Below are 14,233 nucleotides of genomic sequence, written 5' to 3' on the forward strand. Positions count from 1 at the left end.
CAATCGCCTCCCTCCCTTGCTTTACAGTGCAACACTTCAGAAGAGCCAGAGAAAGCTTTGGGAAGCGGGCGGCTCGGCTCGGCTCGGGATTGTTTCCCCGGTTAGCGAAAAGGTGCGGTAGAAAAAAAGGAAGGCGGGAGGGGGGAGGTTGGTTGGTTCTGCGCAAAGGTGAGCTACGGCCGGGTTCCTGGGCTAGTGCAACCGGTGGTGTGCGTGGTGGCGGAAGGTGTGTTGCAGCGCAGGGACCGGCTGAAGACAAAGCGGCTGCGCTTGGATGGGGAAAACAATGCCGTAGCTCGGCAACCTTGAACGCGCGGGCAGTCGGGCCTCTCTGCTTTCTGCTCGCCCGAAGCCCTAATAATAATAATAATAATAATAATTTTAAAAAAGCAATAAATAAAGAAGCACCATTGCAATCGGGTTTTTAAAAGCACGATTTACGCTTGGTTTTGCCCGATTGCGCCTGCTTGGCGTTTTCCGAAAAAGGAGCATAGCGAGCAGACTTTGGCTTTTCCTATGGTCTTGGCATCTGCCGCGATTGTATGTATGTATATATGTATGTATGTATGTATATCACTTGTCCTTAATTTTCTAAGCATGGATTGGATTGTGGATTGTGCCGGAGGTGCAAAGAAGTGAACGTGGACCAGCTGAGGACATCTGCTAATTTGTAATTTCTGACTCGGTCGGATGTTGAAAGCTACAGGGATCTTTTGTTAGTTGTTAGGAGACCTTTCCCGATTTGTTACCAGCGGCACAAAGAAAGAGCTTCTTTCTGATTTATCTATTCAGTGGCCTAAAAGTTAAATTCCAGTTTAATTTTAACGGGGATTTAAAAAATTAAAAAAACTGTTGGGAGAGCTGTGTAGATTACATCCAAATTAAAAAAAATGGCTTAGAAAATTAAGGACAAGTGATACACCTAAATAATTAAAGATGTAGGATATTTGCCGTTCACTTATTTTAAACTGTCCTTGATTGTATGCCATAATATCTCTAGTTGGATCTTGAACATACCTAAGCAATTTATGTTTTAGGTCTCTAATTGTGCGCAGATTGTTCTGATCCTATGGAGACTAAATGACTGAATTACTGAAAATGACTGATTTTCAAATAGTTGTGTGAATTATAGTGTGAATCTTGTGTGTGTGGTTATGTGATTTGTGTGTTATTCTTGTTTGCCTTGTGCATCGTGTTCTTTTTAAGTATGATTTTTCTTTGTATTGGATGCTCATGTTAAAACATTCCAGATTGGTCCAGTAGGATGGTTGTGTGGGTGTGTGCTTACCACAGAGATAGGACTAATTGAATAGCTTATGTTGCCTTCAGAAGTCAGAGTCTTCCTTCATGACTTATCTGCTTGTAACCAGAATGATAAAAAATCCTATTTTCAAATAAAAAATAAATGGAATCTTAAGTGCCAATGTATTCAACCTAGGTGTAAGTATGAGAGATGGTAGACAGGAGACAGGTAACTAAAAAAATACAATACATGTCAATTTATGAAAGTATCTGGGTTGACTTGCAATCAGTTGATCAAAACGGATGTAAATTTTCATATACAATTTTGGGATACAGCTCTTTCCCCCCCTTCTGCAACAGGTAACAAATCTAGCAGTGATACCTAATTGCTATTGACATGCAAGATGATATTTTCTACCCAAAAATATATCTGTAAATAACTTAAGCTGATCCATTAAACTGATTTAAAATAAACAGATTCTCTATTTTTAGATTGATGTTTAGGATTTATTAATTGATTTTTAGTGGTCTATGCACCCAATTATAAGTATTCCTGAATAAGAATTGGTTGGGTTTTTTTAAAAAACAACAACCTTGAACAAATTTCTCTAGTATAGAAAAAATAAATAAATGGAAAAGTTCTTTATTCTGTGTAAGGATGTAAAAATGAGATTGAATTGATTGCAATTATATAAATGTATTAGTTTTTCGACTGATATTTTTATTGCTTTAGATTATGGGTGTCCAACCTTTTGGCTTGCCTAGGCCTCATTGAGTGAAAAGGAATTGTCATGGGCTGCATATAAAATATATAATATAAATCACATAATACTGTTAAAAGTATATGATCTTATGGGGCTTTGTTACTAGCCTCTGGGCCATGGGTTGAACACTGCTTTAGATTTCAAAAAAAGTTAATTGTTTCAAATTACCTTACAGTGACTAATGTTGCTGGAACACAACATTTCAAATACTTTGTACTGTTAATATGTAAGATGCTGAGTTAGTCTTATGCAGTAGTTGATGACCTCTCCCAGTCTGACAGTGGTATGACTAACCCTGAAAAGCATACCTTACGATGCACGTTTTCTTTTCCAATATTGCTTTTCAGAATTAAAGCAAAAAAGATGAATGTTGGGGTTGCTCACAGCGAAGTCAATCCCAACACGAGGGTCATGAACAGTCGAGGAATGTGGCTCACGTACACCCTTGGAGTTGGTTTGCTTCATATTGTCTTGCTCAGCATTCCTTTCTTCAGTGTTCCAGTGGCTTGGACCTTAACCAATATTATTCATAATTTGGTGAGCATCCTGAACTGCAGAATGCATATATCTGTCCACCTTAAGCAACTCTGGGTGGTTTCCAATTATAATAATTATTATTATGTTATAATTATATAATTAAATGGTTGGTTGGACTGTCAACCAGATGTTTACATTGGATTTGGCATTTTTATCTACATATCGATTCCTTCCTAGGGACCTAGAGTAGGCAGAGGTTGTTTGATACTATTAAAGATAATTGTAGGAAGTAAGCTGTTCCAATTAAAGCTGCCAATTGTAATTGACTGGTGTTGATTTTGTCAATATTCAGAATGGTATTTTGGTATTTTGCTGGTATTCAAATGCTGCGTCAGATGTTTTGGGATTGCACCCCAGGCACCTATTAATATTGGTACTATCTTTGCTTTCTTTTGTTATAATTATCATTGTAAAGGTATACAATCATAATTAGAATGCAGAGCATTTTAAAGAAACAATAAAAAAAACTAAGAAAACAAACTAGAATACATTCCATCCAGCAGCCAGTAACACAGCTGGAGAACAACACCAGAAAAGTCAGGCAGAAAATAATAATCAAGGAACTGTCATGGAGGAAACCACACCTCCACCAAAAACTGGCAGGACAAGCTATGATATATAAACAGGCAGCAAACCCCATGTTCACTTGATGATAGTTATTTATTTTATTTATTCAACTTCTGTAGGAGCCCAACTCAACCAAGTGATTCTTACGTAGTTGGGTAGCGAAACATCTGCAAGCAAACAAATAGGCTCAAAGAGCACCAAGAACTCCATAGTTCAATCCTGAGCTGTACAGCTAGTCTTTTTTTTTTTTTAATTTGATTTATATGCCGCCCTTCTCCGAAGACTCAGGGCGGCTTACAATGTGCTCAGCAATAGCCTTCATCCTTTTGTATATTTATACAAAGTCAGCTTATTGCCCCCACAAACTGGGTCCTCATAATTGTGGACATAAGTCTTTGACTTATGTCCACAATTGAGCCCAAAATTTCCATTGTTAAGCAAGACAGTTGTTAAGTGAGGTTTGCCTCATTTTACGATCTTTCTTACCACAGTTGTTAAGTGAATCACCAGTCATTAAGTTAGTAAGACAGTTGTAAAGTGAATCTAGCTTCCCCATTGACTTTGCTTGTCAGAAGGTCTCAAAAGATGATCACATGACCCCAGGATGCTGCAACCATCATAAATACGAACCGGTTGCCAAGCATCTGAATTTTGATCACGTAACTGAGAGGATCTGCAACAGTTGTAAGTGTGAAAAATTGTCATAAGTCACTTTTTTCAGTGCCGTTGTAGCTTTGACTGGTCATTAAATGAAAGATTGTAAGGCAAGGACTACCTGTACATAATATTACACTGTTATCTTCTAATTACAAGAGCCACTTAGGTGTAGTGGCTAAGGTGCTAGGTTAGAAACAGGTATGAATTTCAGTTCACCTGAAGTAAGGTGACTTGGGCCAGTGACTTTCTCAGCTCAAAACCACCTCACAGAGTTGTTACATGGAAAACAAGAGGAGGGAATATTATATATACTCTGCTTTGTGTTAGACAAAATTAAAGGTGGGATAAAAATCTAACAAAATTAGTTTGCTATAGCAATAATAGCCATTGTCTTAAACTAACAGTAATGGGCAAATATGTACTTACAAAGTTAATATCATTTCACTCTAAAATATATTAAGGATGACCAGTTGTATCTATATTGCTGATAACCAAAGGAATAGAAAGTTAATCAGATTTCCATTCTCGATTATCACTTAAGAGTTGAAAATTTCCTCGTGATTAAAGCATGAGTTTTGATCAAATCACCCATTTTGGATTCAAATAGGATGGAGAGCCTATTAGGATGTTGTTTACTTATAGTTCCCAGTAATCACAATACCAGTAATGTCCATGGAAAGGTTATTCATCTGTTGCAATCCTGTTGCATCTAGAAAGCCTTAAGCTTTCCACTCCTGAATTAGTGTATGAAACTTGGCACAAACATGCACCTTATACTTAAGCACATATTTAATCATATTTCTCTGGCATTGGACCAGTTGTACACAAATAATGCCTCCTTGAATGACTGGCAGTTTGTTTTAAAGTGAGGGGGGAAGCATATCTCATAAAGTTTAAATAGGTAGCTACCCTGTAATGCCCCATTGTCTCTACATTTGATTGTGAGATCAATCGCTATACTTCAACTTTTTTTTGTCACAGATTGAGTTTGCAAACTGTTCTCTCTGTATTTTAATAAAACATGAACAAATTCACATAAACTTTGTTAGTCTTATGAAATTGAAAGCAAGAATCATTGGCTTCATGGGACTTTGTCTTCTGGCTTTACTGAAACAAGTTGCTAGGTGAAGTAGAAATAACTGAAATCTGGGCCGGAATAAAATGTCTAATTGGGTTAATCTTTCTATGGGCAACTTCATCTTAGTATTCTTGCTCAAATATTTATTAATCTATTGGCAAATCACAGAACATATTTTAAAAGTCTAGTGCTTAATGTTTCAGATCCTTCACTCAGATTGCGTGTATTATGTTAATAATGAAGCATAGCTAACATGGCTTATGTTTTGGATGGGTTTGTTTTGCCTTTGCAGGGAATGTATGTATTTTTGCATGCAGTAAAAGGAACACCTTTTGAAACACCTGACCAAGGTAAAGCAAGATTGCTGACACACTGGGAACAGCTGGATTATGGCGTACAGTTTACATCTTCACGAAAATTCTTCACAATCTCACCAATAATTTTGTAAGTTTTGAAAATTCGACCCTAACTGTTCTAACGCTCTGCAGATTGAAAACAAATATTTTATTTGGTGTGGCATTAATATTGCAGTGAGCCAATCAGTATCTAAACTCTGCAAATTATTTAGAATCAATATGTTCTATTATTCATGTACCTCTGAATTGGTATGCTTTTAAACAGAAGAAAAATATGTTTCTGTAAACAGTACTTTGGAATTTTTATAATGGAAGTGACAGCTTCATGCACAGTAATTTGCAGAGATTTACAGAGAAGTATATTGCAGAATTGAAATAGGTAGGGTTTTTTTAAACCGGCATTAATTCAAAACAAATGTGACATTTCAAAAATAGTTTGCAATTGTCTATTTATTTATTTTATTATTTTATTTCAAATTTATATACCGCACCTTCTCCCAAGGGACTCAGAGCGGTGTACAGCCAGATAAAAACATACAATACAAACATTAAGAACAATTAAAAGAATATATATTAATTTGGCCCCAGTTTAAAATGACAAACCAATTAAAAATTTAAAATTTAAAAATATGTTAAGCCAGCCCGGCTTGATGAAAAAAGAAAGTTTTAAGGGCATGGCGGAAGGCACCAAGGTCTTGGATTCTCCTTATCTCAGGGGGCAGCTGGTTCCATAGGGTAGGTGCCCCCACAGAGAAGGCCCTCCCCCTGGAGGTCACCAGCCTACATTGTTTGGCTGATGGCACCCCGAGGAGGCCCTCTCTATGGGAGCGCACGGGTCGATGGGAGGTTGTCGGTAGCAGCAGGCGGTCTCGATAACTAGGTCCTATGCCATGGAGCGCTTTAAAGGTGGTAACCAACACCTTGAAGCGCACCCGGAAGACCACTGGGAGCCAGTGCAGCTCGCGCAGGAGTGGTGTTATGTGGGAGCGCCATGCAGCTCCTGTAATTACCCGCGCGGCCGCATTCTGGACCAGTTGGAGCCTCCGGGTGCTCTTCAAGGGGAGCCCCATGTAGAGAGCGTTGCAGTAGTCCAGGCGAGGTGACGAGGGCCTGAGTGACTGTGCACATGGAATCCCGATCAAGAAAGGGTCGCAACTGGCGAATCAGGCGAACCTGACAAAAGATCCCCCTTGCTACAGCCGTCAGATGTTCCTCCAAGGACAGCTGCGTATCCAGGAGGACTCCCAGGTTGCGCACCCTCTCCGAGGGGGCCAAAGACTCGCCCCCAATAGTCAGCGATGGAGTCAGCTGACTATATCGGGATGCCGGGAATCACAGCCACTCAGTCTTGGAAGGGTTGAGCTTGAGCCTGTTCCTCCCCATCCAGATCCGCACAGCCTCCAGGCAGTGAGACATCACTTCAAGGGCATCGTTGGGGTGGCCTGGGGTGGAGATGTACAGCTGGGTGTCATCAGCGTACTGGTGGTACTTCACCCCAAAGCCACGGATGATCTCACCCAGCGGCTTCACATAAATGTTGAACAAAAGGGGCGAGAGGACCGACCCCTGAGGCACTCCACAGATGAGAGGCCTCGAGGTCGACCTCTGCCCCCCTGCCAACACAAACTGTGACCGGTCAGAGAGAAAGAAGGAGAACCACCATAACACGGTGACCCCCATCCCCAACTCTTCCAACCGGTGCAGCATGATACCATGGTCGATGGTATCAAAAGCCGCTGAGAGGTCTAACAGGGCTAGAACATAGGAGCAACCCCTGTCCCGAGCCCTCCAGAGATCATGTACCAACACGATCAATGCCGTTTCCGTGCTGTGCCCAGGCCTGAAACCCGACTGGAACGGATCTAGATAAGACGTTTCCTCCAGGAATTGTGGAAACTGTCGCGCAACCACACTCTCAACAACCTTCGCCACGAAGCGAAGGTTGGAGACAAGATGGTAGTTGGCCAATACTGCCGGGTCCAGGGAGGGCTTCTTGAGGAGAGGCCTCACCACAGCCTCTTTCAAGGCTGTGGGGAAGTAACCCTCACTCAACGAAGCATTAATAATTCCCTGGAGCCAGCTTCGTGTAACCTCCCGGGAAGCCAGTACTAACCAGGAGGGACACGGATCCAGTAAACATGTGGCCGCACTAAGTCTCCCCAAAATCCTGTCCACGTCATCAGGGGTCACAGAGTCAAACTCTTCCCAGATAACGTTCTCAAGACTATTCCTCGCCACCCTGCCCGAATCTACCCAGTCAGAGTCCAAATCCCCCCGGATCTGAGCGATTTTGTCATACAGATATTGTCCGAAATCCTCAGCCCTGCCTTCCAGGGGGTCCTCCCGCGCTCCCGGTTGAAGGGAGCGAGTCACCCTGAACAGGGCGGCCGGACAATTCTCTGATGACGCAATAAGAGCGGAAAAGTAATTAAACTTTGCCGCTTTTATTGCCACTAAGTAGGTCTTAATATGCGACCTTACTAGTGTTCGGTCAGATTCAGCGAGACTGGCCCTCCAACCGCTCTCCAGGCATCTTTTCCGGCGCTTCATCTCCCTCAGCTCCTCGGTAAACCAAGGAGCCGCAAGGGATCGGCACCGGGTCAGAGGCCGCAGAGGCACGACTCGATCCAAGGCCCCACCAGCTGCCCGATCCCAGGCAGCCACCAGGTCCTTGGCCGAGTCATGTGCCAGATCCTCAGGAGGTGGGCCAAGCTCCATCTGGAACCTCTCAGGATCCATCAGGCTCCTGGGGCAGACCCATCTTATTGGCTCCGCCTCCCTGCGGCGGGGTGTAGCGGTTCGAAGGTCCAGGCGAAGGAGCGAGTGATCTGACCATGACAAGGGTTCCATGTCTATATCCCCTATAACAAGACCACTCAACCACTGTCCAGAGACAAAAATCAAGTCCAGAGTGTGATCCCCCCTGTGGGTGGGGCCATGAACTAGCTGGGTCAGGTCCATGGCTGTCATGGAAGCCATGAACTCCCGAGCCATCTCGGACATTTCACCAATGGATGGCAAATTGAAATCACCCATGACCATAAGCCTGGGTGTATCAACTGCCACCATGGCTATCACGTCGAGGAGCTCGGGCAGGGCCGTTGCCACGCGGCAGGGAGCCAGGTACGCAAGCAACAAGTCCATCTGAACCCCATGACCCCATCTCACAAAGAGGGATTCACATCCGGCAATCTGTGGCACAGAGGTCTCCCTCGGACCAAGACCTTCGTTAATAATAACCGCCACCCCCCCCTCCCCTCCCCTGGGCCCTCGGCTGATGGCCCTCGGTTGAATTCAAAATGCCACCGCCTAATCTTCCATTATTTTACAAATAACATTTCTCCAATTAACTAAAACTTAATATAGATAATTAACGTTATATATCTCAAATCATGAACATCTCATGAAAATTGCCTTCTGCTGGGGTGAGGGAAGAGAGCCAAGGATATCCAAAACCTAGATAAGGGGTAGAACCAATCTATTTTCTCCAAGTACATTTCAATGCTGCAATTAAAACAAACTCTGGACCCTTTTGCTTCTTTCATAGAACATATATAGACTATACAGCCTTAGCATCTCATGAAAATCGCCTTCTGCTGGGGTGAGGGAAGAGAGCCAAGCATATCCAAAGCCTAGATAAGGGTAGAAGTGAAAATCAAGGGACATTGGCAGCTACTTGGGAGAGAATAAAGGAAATGAAAATGGAACAGGTTGGGTGAAGGGATTTGTCATATCAAGAGCTGCAGAAGAAAGGAGTGTGACATGCCTCAGTCCCTCAACATTTGTTCTGCCGGGTATAATCCAAAACATTCCAGATTTTGATTGATTTTACCAAATTTTGGCAGAACCACTGGAGTTTAGTGGTTTGATGGGGGTTGAAAACAACACCTTTCTCATTTTTTTGTACACTCCTCAAAATACATTGCCACCAAAATGGGCAAATTGACTCATCCTTTTTCCAATACAAGCAACTAAGTGCAGGTAGTCCTCAATGTATGACCACCATTGAGTCCAAAATGTATGTTGTTAAGTGAGACCATTGTTAAATGAGTTTTGCCCCATTTTACAACCTTTCTTGCCACAGTTGTTAGGTGAATCACTACCATTGTTAAGTTAGTAAGACAGTTGTTAAGTGAATTTGGCTTCCCCATTGACTTTGCTTGTCAGAAGGTCACAAAAGGGGATCGCATGACTCCCGAGACATTGCAACAACCATCAGAAATATGAACCGGTTGCCCACCATCCAAATTGTGTTCATATGACCTTGAGGATGTTGCAGTGGTTGTAAGTGTGAAAAATGGTCATAAGTGACTTTTTTCAGTGCCGTTGTAACATTGAATGGTTGTAACACTGAATGGTTGTAAGTCGAAGACTACCAGTATCATAAGCAAGGTTATTCCTAATCAGAGATGAAATAATTAGTTACATAAAAAGAAAGAAGACATTTTTCTTTATTTTGAAATAACGCATTTTGCTCTTCTTTAAATTTTAACGTACTCATTCTGATATTCTATTTCTGTTTCTTTTCTTTTCAATGCAGGTATTTCTTGGCAAGCTTCTACACCAAATACGACCCAACACATTTCATTCTGAACACCTCTTCTCTCTTGAGTGTGCTTATTCCCAAACTGCCACAGCTGCATGGAGTTAGGATCTTTGGAATCAACAAATATTAAGCAGGAGATGGGCAGTATGAGAATTCTGATCAAAATATGGCCTGGTTTGATCCTTGTCCTTGACAGAAGGAACAGCCTATACTATGTATTATTAGATAAGTTTCACATCTCTTTGAAGACTCTAGTGCAAAGATGCTGATGCTGTTCTTTACAGGAGAATCAGAGACCATCAGAAGATATATTGATCTTGAAGAGTCATCTTTGGAGCACAGGTTTTTTGTAAATAGCTGGGCAGGCCTAGCTTTCCTAAGGTAAACAGTATTGACTGGAAATAGGCTGAAGTAACAAGAGAAGCGAAAAGGGATACGAAACATTGTATTGATTCACTGTTGTAATCTTTTACAAGTAAGTCAGCAACAGTAAGGAAGGAGTAGAGGGGAGGAAATAGCGCAATTCTTTGCTTTACAGACTTCAATCAGTTATCATTTGGGGTCATTTGTTTGTTTGGCTAATTTGAGGGCACGATTTTTCTACCCAGCTTGAGGTGTTATAAAGTTAACGAGTTGCTGTGATTTTCATGCCTTATCTATTCATGAGTCTTTTAATCAGAGTGACCTTTCCAGTGTAAGATCTTTGAACTCCAGAGAATGACATGTCAACTTTTCAGGGGTTTTATATACAATTAAACTGATTGGTATCATACGACTTGTTTTCCAGAAGTAGGTGGTTTTTCTCATTCCACTGTATCTGAAAAAAACTTTCCTCATAAAAAGAAAATTCCTAATCTCAGAAATAGCAAGCTACTAAATAGACTGGAATCTCTGGCCTATTAGTTCACAATGAGAGCTGTAATCTGTTACGAAAATTCTAGGAAAGGTAGTAATTTTGAATAGAAACTTTATGTAACAAGAATTTCAAACATCAAGCAGAGCATAACTTGTTCTCATTGTGGAGCAGATTTGAAAATGATTTGGAAGAAGTACTTTGTGCCTCATAGAAATGCAGCACTTCACTTTTCATTATATAGTAACCTGAGTATTCCAAAGCAAGACTAAAATAAATGCCTCTGCTTTATGGAATCCGCTCATTAAATTTAATGTGACTTATAAAGTGATCCATGGGGGAGCAATATAGAAGGATGAACAGCTTTCACAGATAATGGAGAAATAGTGTGCTTGACTGAGGTCTGCTAATGCTTCCTCCGGATCGTTTTCAAAGCATGCACAATCCAATCACTGTTTCTGCATCGAAAATAATTTAGTACCGTGTTTCCCTGAAAATAAGACTGTCTTATATTTTTTTTGAACCCTGAAATAAGCGCTTGACCTTATTGCCATGCGCTCAACAGCCCGATTGGGCTTATTATCAGGGGATGTCTTATTTTGGGGGAAACAGGGTAGGAATTCAACACAGAATTGTGTTTTATATCGAGCATTGTTGAGTTTTGGAGCCTTTTAAGGTCCTAGTTTCGAAAATGTTCGATCTTGCCTAATGTTGACAGCAGAAAAATAATGGGTTATTGAACATGATTAAACTAACCAGTAGTAGCTTTGCTTAGCTGCTTCTCTACCCACAAAGACCCTTGAAGTTAGTGCAGTGGTGATTATGTCCTCCAAGTAAGAACTGGCTTCTTTCAGATAATTAGTTTCTCCCTGACCTTGCTTTCTTGAAAAATATCTTTTTAAAATATTCATGTTTTATAATAATAAACTGAATGACTTTGAACTGATCATATGTATGAGTCACTGTAAGTATAGTTCACTGTGATAAACAGCACTGTACAAATTGCTGTTAAACTCTGTAAATAGAATTAGTGATAATGTAGCAATTGTATTTTATTAATTGTATGCAGAACTGAGTAAGAAGCCTTTTCAATAGTTATATAAGACATTGATGTGGTAGGTTACCCCTCCCCCCTTTCACCAGTCTACGGTAGTACCTGATTTTTATGCTTTACTCCAATTAAAATAATTTGTCCTGAAAAAAAATTGAATTTATTTTAAAATCGAACGATGAAATAATTTTATTCAATGAGATTTTAAAGCAGGTTATACAGCACTTAAGAAATACCTAATGTATGAAATCATGCTTGCCTCTTATGGGAGTTATGTATCTGAAATGCAGTTCCTTGCCTCCCATTTATTTCTGTTCCAAGCTCTGAATAATGAAATATTTCCTCAGTAAAAACTGAATTCTGCTAACTCAAATCTAGCATTTATTGAGGGGATTGGATTATTACATAGCTGTACATAATATAACTCCACTGAAGGTCTACTCATTTTTGGATGACTTGCAATACCAAAGTACTAAAATTATCATGGAATCCATAGCAGAGTGGAAAATACAATAGTTCTCCAGATATTGTTGAAGATGTTCATTAGGAGTACGGTACCTATGGTAGTGCAGGGGGTCAAACTGGCGGCCCATGGGCCAGATGCATCACATGCAGGCCACGCTCACCCATTCTGCGAAGGGAAAAATGTTGCAAAATGTCATGTGACGGCAACGTGATGCCATGAGTTTGACACCCGTGACTTAGTATGACCTAGTATGTGTCACAGGACCTTGTGTTCTCTTTTACCCCATTGATACATCCTACTAATAGAACATTTTTTTTTATCAAGCTTGCTATGAAAATTCTGTTCTTTAGGCCAGGGTCCCCAACTCCTGGATGGGCCATGGCTTGTTTAGAACCAGGCCGCGCAGGTGGCGGGCACATGCAGACACACAAAGTCCCCCTTGAACAAACGGTAGCCACTTGCTCTTGCACACGAACCTCCTCGTGTAAATGGTGGCCCTCATGCACTTGAGTGCAAAGTTCCCTCCATTCATGTGTCCACCACTCACACAAATGGGGCTGTGCATGCTTGTGTGCATCCACGTGCTATTCACAAGGAACTCCCCTCCCCCCACACCAAGCAGCCAAGCCAGAAAGGTTGGGGACTGCTGCTTTAGGCCATTCTTTTTTCTATAACAAACATGTCCAGACTCATAGCTCTTAACTCAGTAATAACATGATAAATCATCATATAATATTTAGATGTTTTAATATATAGTCCTTTCTTGGATTAAAGGAACCATTGTTTTGAATAATTTCCCAAAGGACCCATTTTCTAATTAACTTCTTAATAATTCCATAGATAAATTTGCTTCAAGGTCCAGCGAACGGCTAAATAAAAATAAATATTGTAGAAAGAGCCAGTCCTGATACTTTGCCAGGTATGAAATTTTTAAATAGATATTATTATTCAGAAGTGGTTTCACAACAAGAATACAGGTGGTTCTTGAGTTAACAACTATTCATTTAGTGACCATATGGACCTACAATGACATTGAAAAGGTGTCTTGTGATTGGTCCTTGCACTTAGAACTGTCACAGTGTCCCCACATTCATGTAATCAAAATTCAAGTACTTGGCTACCAACATATTTATGACGGTTGCAAGATCTTGATGTAATGTGATCATAATTTCTTACGAGTGCTTCTGATGAGCCAAGTCTAGTATAAGGGATGCCAGATTTGCTTGACTGTAGCGAAAAAGTCATAAAATTGAGTGTGAAATTGCTTAATATCTGCATCGCTTAGTGACAGAGATTCCAGTTAATTATGGCCGTAAGTTGAGGACTATCTGTATAATAGCAATCAATTATATCTGCAGCAGAAAAAACAATTTGGACGTCAGATTTTAGTACAAGTGTGGACAAAAAAGAACAAGAGTTCTAATATTCTGTTTCATGTATAGTTGGCAGACATCAATGGAATTGTAATATTTTGAATAAAACATGAATGGATTTCTAATGATTGCATTTGGTTAATAAAAAGCAATTAGATACCTATTAACAATACAGGTCATCAACTTAAAACTGGTCATTTAGCTTCATTTAGTGATTGAAGTTATGAATTTAACTTGGACTATTGCAGGCTGGCCAGCACCATCAAAAGACCAACTTTGCTTTGATTATCTATGACAATTTGATATTCTTTTCCTCCAGGAAACCTTTGCTTTTCTGTGTTTAAAAAACTGCTCAGATCAACACCACTTGGGATGCATTGTAGTTTTGATATTTACTTGTCTAGATAAATATCTTGTAGCACCGATAACAATTGGTGTGAATTAATTGCTAGGATGGGTTCAAATGACCAAGTATTATTTTATCAATTCAAGACTTTCTACAAAGAGAATGTCATAGAGGAACCTTTGTATATAAGAGAATATAAGGATTCAAAATCTAACTTGGTTATATGCCAGATGCTATCATAGGAATGCTCATTTGGAGCACTTAATGGTTCTGTGGAAAGAAACCACAGGGCAGTTTTACCGTTTATAAATCCTATTTTATACTTACAAACTTTACCTCTATCAACCCAGCTAGTTGTTACTTATTAAACAGACCAGTTTAATATAATATGAAAGTG

The 14,233-nt window shown here is 40.4% G+C and overlaps 1 protein-coding gene across 2 annotated transcripts; it reads left to right on the forward strand.

Annotated features, from left to right (window-relative positions):
* The first annotated feature begins 54 nt into the window (after positions 1–54).
* On the forward strand, positions 55–11,954 carry ORMDL1 (ORMDL sphingolipid biosynthesis regulator 1). Of its 2 annotated transcripts, none has more exons than XM_070956847.1 (4): positions 55–112; positions 2,354–2,543; positions 5,138–5,289; positions 9,742–11,954. In XM_070956847.1, exons 2-4 carry the CDS (start codon positions 2,370–2,372, stop codon positions 9,875–9,877), a joined length of 462 nt encoding a protein of 153 aa, XP_070812948.1. In that variant the 5' UTR covers positions 55–112; positions 2,354–2,369; the 3' UTR covers positions 9,878–11,954. The 2 variants fall into 2 exon arrangements, with proteins under 2 accessions (XP_070812948.1, XP_070812949.1); XM_070956848.1 differs by lacking the exon at positions 55–112 and adding an exon at positions 509–544.
* The last annotated feature ends 2,279 nt before the right edge of the window (positions 11,955–14,233 follow it).

Source organism: Pituophis catenifer, unplaced genomic scaffold, assembly GCF_029215685.1.
Source record: "Pituophis catenifer annectens isolate HBS135680 unplaced genomic scaffold, rPitCat1.0.hap2 SCAF_1, whole genome shotgun sequence".
Taxonomy (NCBI): Eukaryota; Metazoa; Chordata; class Lepidosauria; order Squamata; family Colubridae; genus Pituophis; species Pituophis catenifer.

Coding starts and splice junctions, on each gene's coding strand:
- ORMDL1 (XM_070956847.1), top strand. CDS start 2,370: ATGAATGTTGGGGTTGCTCACAGCGAAGTCAATCCCAACACGAGGGTC. Junction 2,544..5,137: donor CCAATATTATTCATAATTTG/GTGAGCATCCTG, acceptor TTGCCTTTGCAG/GGAATGTATGTATTTTTGCA. Junction 5,290..9,741: donor ACAATCTCACCAATAATTTT/GTAAGTTTTGAA, acceptor TTTTCAATGCAG/GTATTTCTTGGCAAGCTTCT.